Below are 1852 nucleotides of genomic sequence, written 5' to 3' on the forward strand. Positions count from 1 at the left end.
GTTGATGGTTTTATTTAGGTTGAACCTATTCTTATTTCAGTTGTAGTTTTAATAAGTTTAGTACTTAATTTCAGTTAGTGGCAAGTCACCATTTCTAATTTTGAATTAACTTTTATTTTTATTTTTAGATTTTTAATTTTAATTTTAACTTTAGTTTGTTTCAGTAATATTGTTGTGTACTTTTGTCACTTATTTCAGTTTTGTTTTATTTAGATTTATTTTTATTTAATTTTACATTTATTTTAATTTTGTTTCTATTTTTCATTTTTACTTTTATTAAAGTTGTAATTTTGTAATTCTAATATTCAATTTAAATTTTTAAGTTTGCGTTTTCATCTAATATTTCTATATTTTTTGACATTTAACTGTTTTTTTTTTTTAACAAAAGCCATTTTAAATAATTTTAGTTAATATCAACCTAGCTCTGCTGATGTGGAGTGGAGTGGGTTTGTAATCAGTCTGTCAGTCAGAGTAGAGTGTGATAGACTCAGTCTCACCTGCACATCGAGCCTCCACTCCAGGTTGTGGTAATGTGGGAGGCTGGGGGCGAGTTTGCTGAGGATCTGTCGGACCTCCTTCCTGTTCTCTAAATACAGCTGGAGCAGAAGTGCATTGAGCTCCTCTGAGAATCCCAGCACCAGCACAGAGTCCTGGAAATCCACCTCCGAGATCTGCAAGATTACACCAGAAATAAAGTTCACTGTATAGTAACTAATCTTGACTTTCATCCAGCTGTTGCTGCTCTAGCAGTGTCTGTGATGGACAGACGCACCGTTAGCTTGGAGCTCTCGGTGAGGAGATACATCAGGCCCTCCACGCCGTGCTGCACGCTCTCTGACGACACATTCAGCTTCCCTACAACAACAACCTGTGACATCTGCTCATGATCGCTTTAAACTAGTGCTGCCAGACGATTAATCCATCCAAAATAAACGTTTCTGTTTACATAATATAAGTGTGTGCACTGTGCATATTATGTATGTATGTGTATATATATATATATATATATGACACACACATGCATATATTTTGAAAATATTTACATGTATACATTTATATTCATTGAATTTATATTATATATAAATATATTTAATATATAAACATAACATTTTTCTTAAATATATACATGCATGTGTGTGTATTTATATAAATATACACAGTACACACACACATATATTATGTAAATAAAAACTTTTGGATTTTGGATGTGATTAATCGTTTGACAGCACTAGTTTAACACCAAACCTAGCTGTTTGACACACATTAAGTTACATTTACTTATTTTGAAATATTTTACAGCAAAAGCGTTTATGGATTTATTGCTGTCTTGGAGTTTCCTACATAATTATAATAACTGTCATTTCCAGTTGTTGTTGTTTTTTTCATTTGATGAAACAAAGTCTGAACATGTATAATGATGTTTACTTTAAAAATCATTCCACAGTAAATAATAAATTTAATAATTATAATATTTAATTTAAAATGAAAATAAATATACATTTGAATATGAAAGTATGCATTTAAATTCATAAACAATTATGTCATGAAGACAAAAAAAAAAAACAGTATTTATTCAGCTTTCAAGACATCTTTCAACAGATCAATCGACATCAGCTCATAAACAAGCCCAGATATTACTATCATATTAATAACTCACGTGCAGCTCCCTCATATATTTTAGGATTCGAGCCTTTTTTCAGAAACTCCACAGCGATTCTGCCGAATTCACCAACAACTGACAAACATCACATTACAATGAAAATCATTCAAGATGCTTTATTATAGTGATTATGATTATGTTTGTGTGTGTGTGTGTGCGTGTGTGTGTGAGAGTGAGAGAGAGAGAGAGAGA

At 31.3% G+C, this 1852-nt stretch overlaps 1 protein-coding gene across 1 annotated transcript in view; it reads right to left on the minus strand.

The window, feature by feature from the left end:
- Positions 1–1745, minus strand: part of commd2 (COMM domain containing 2) — a gene marked incomplete at its 5' end in the record, with an annotated part of 9751 nt that extends 8006 nt beyond the window's left edge. Inside the window, 3 exons of the mRNA XM_016453084.1 lie at positions 498–671; positions 773–855; positions 1658–1745. Coding sequence (XP_016308570.1) covers positions 498–671; positions 773–855; positions 1658–1745 — 345 coding nt within the window. The remainder of the gene's footprint in view (positions 1–497; positions 672–772; positions 856–1657) is intronic.
- Positions 1746–1852: the final 107 nt, after the last annotated feature.

The sequence above is a fragment of the Sinocyclocheilus anshuiensis genome, unplaced genomic scaffold (assembly GCF_001515605.1).
Source record: "Sinocyclocheilus anshuiensis isolate Anshui unplaced genomic scaffold, SAMN03320099.WGS_v1.1 scaffold2073, whole genome shotgun sequence".
NCBI lineage: Eukaryota > Metazoa > Chordata > Actinopteri > Cypriniformes > Cyprinidae > Sinocyclocheilus > Sinocyclocheilus anshuiensis.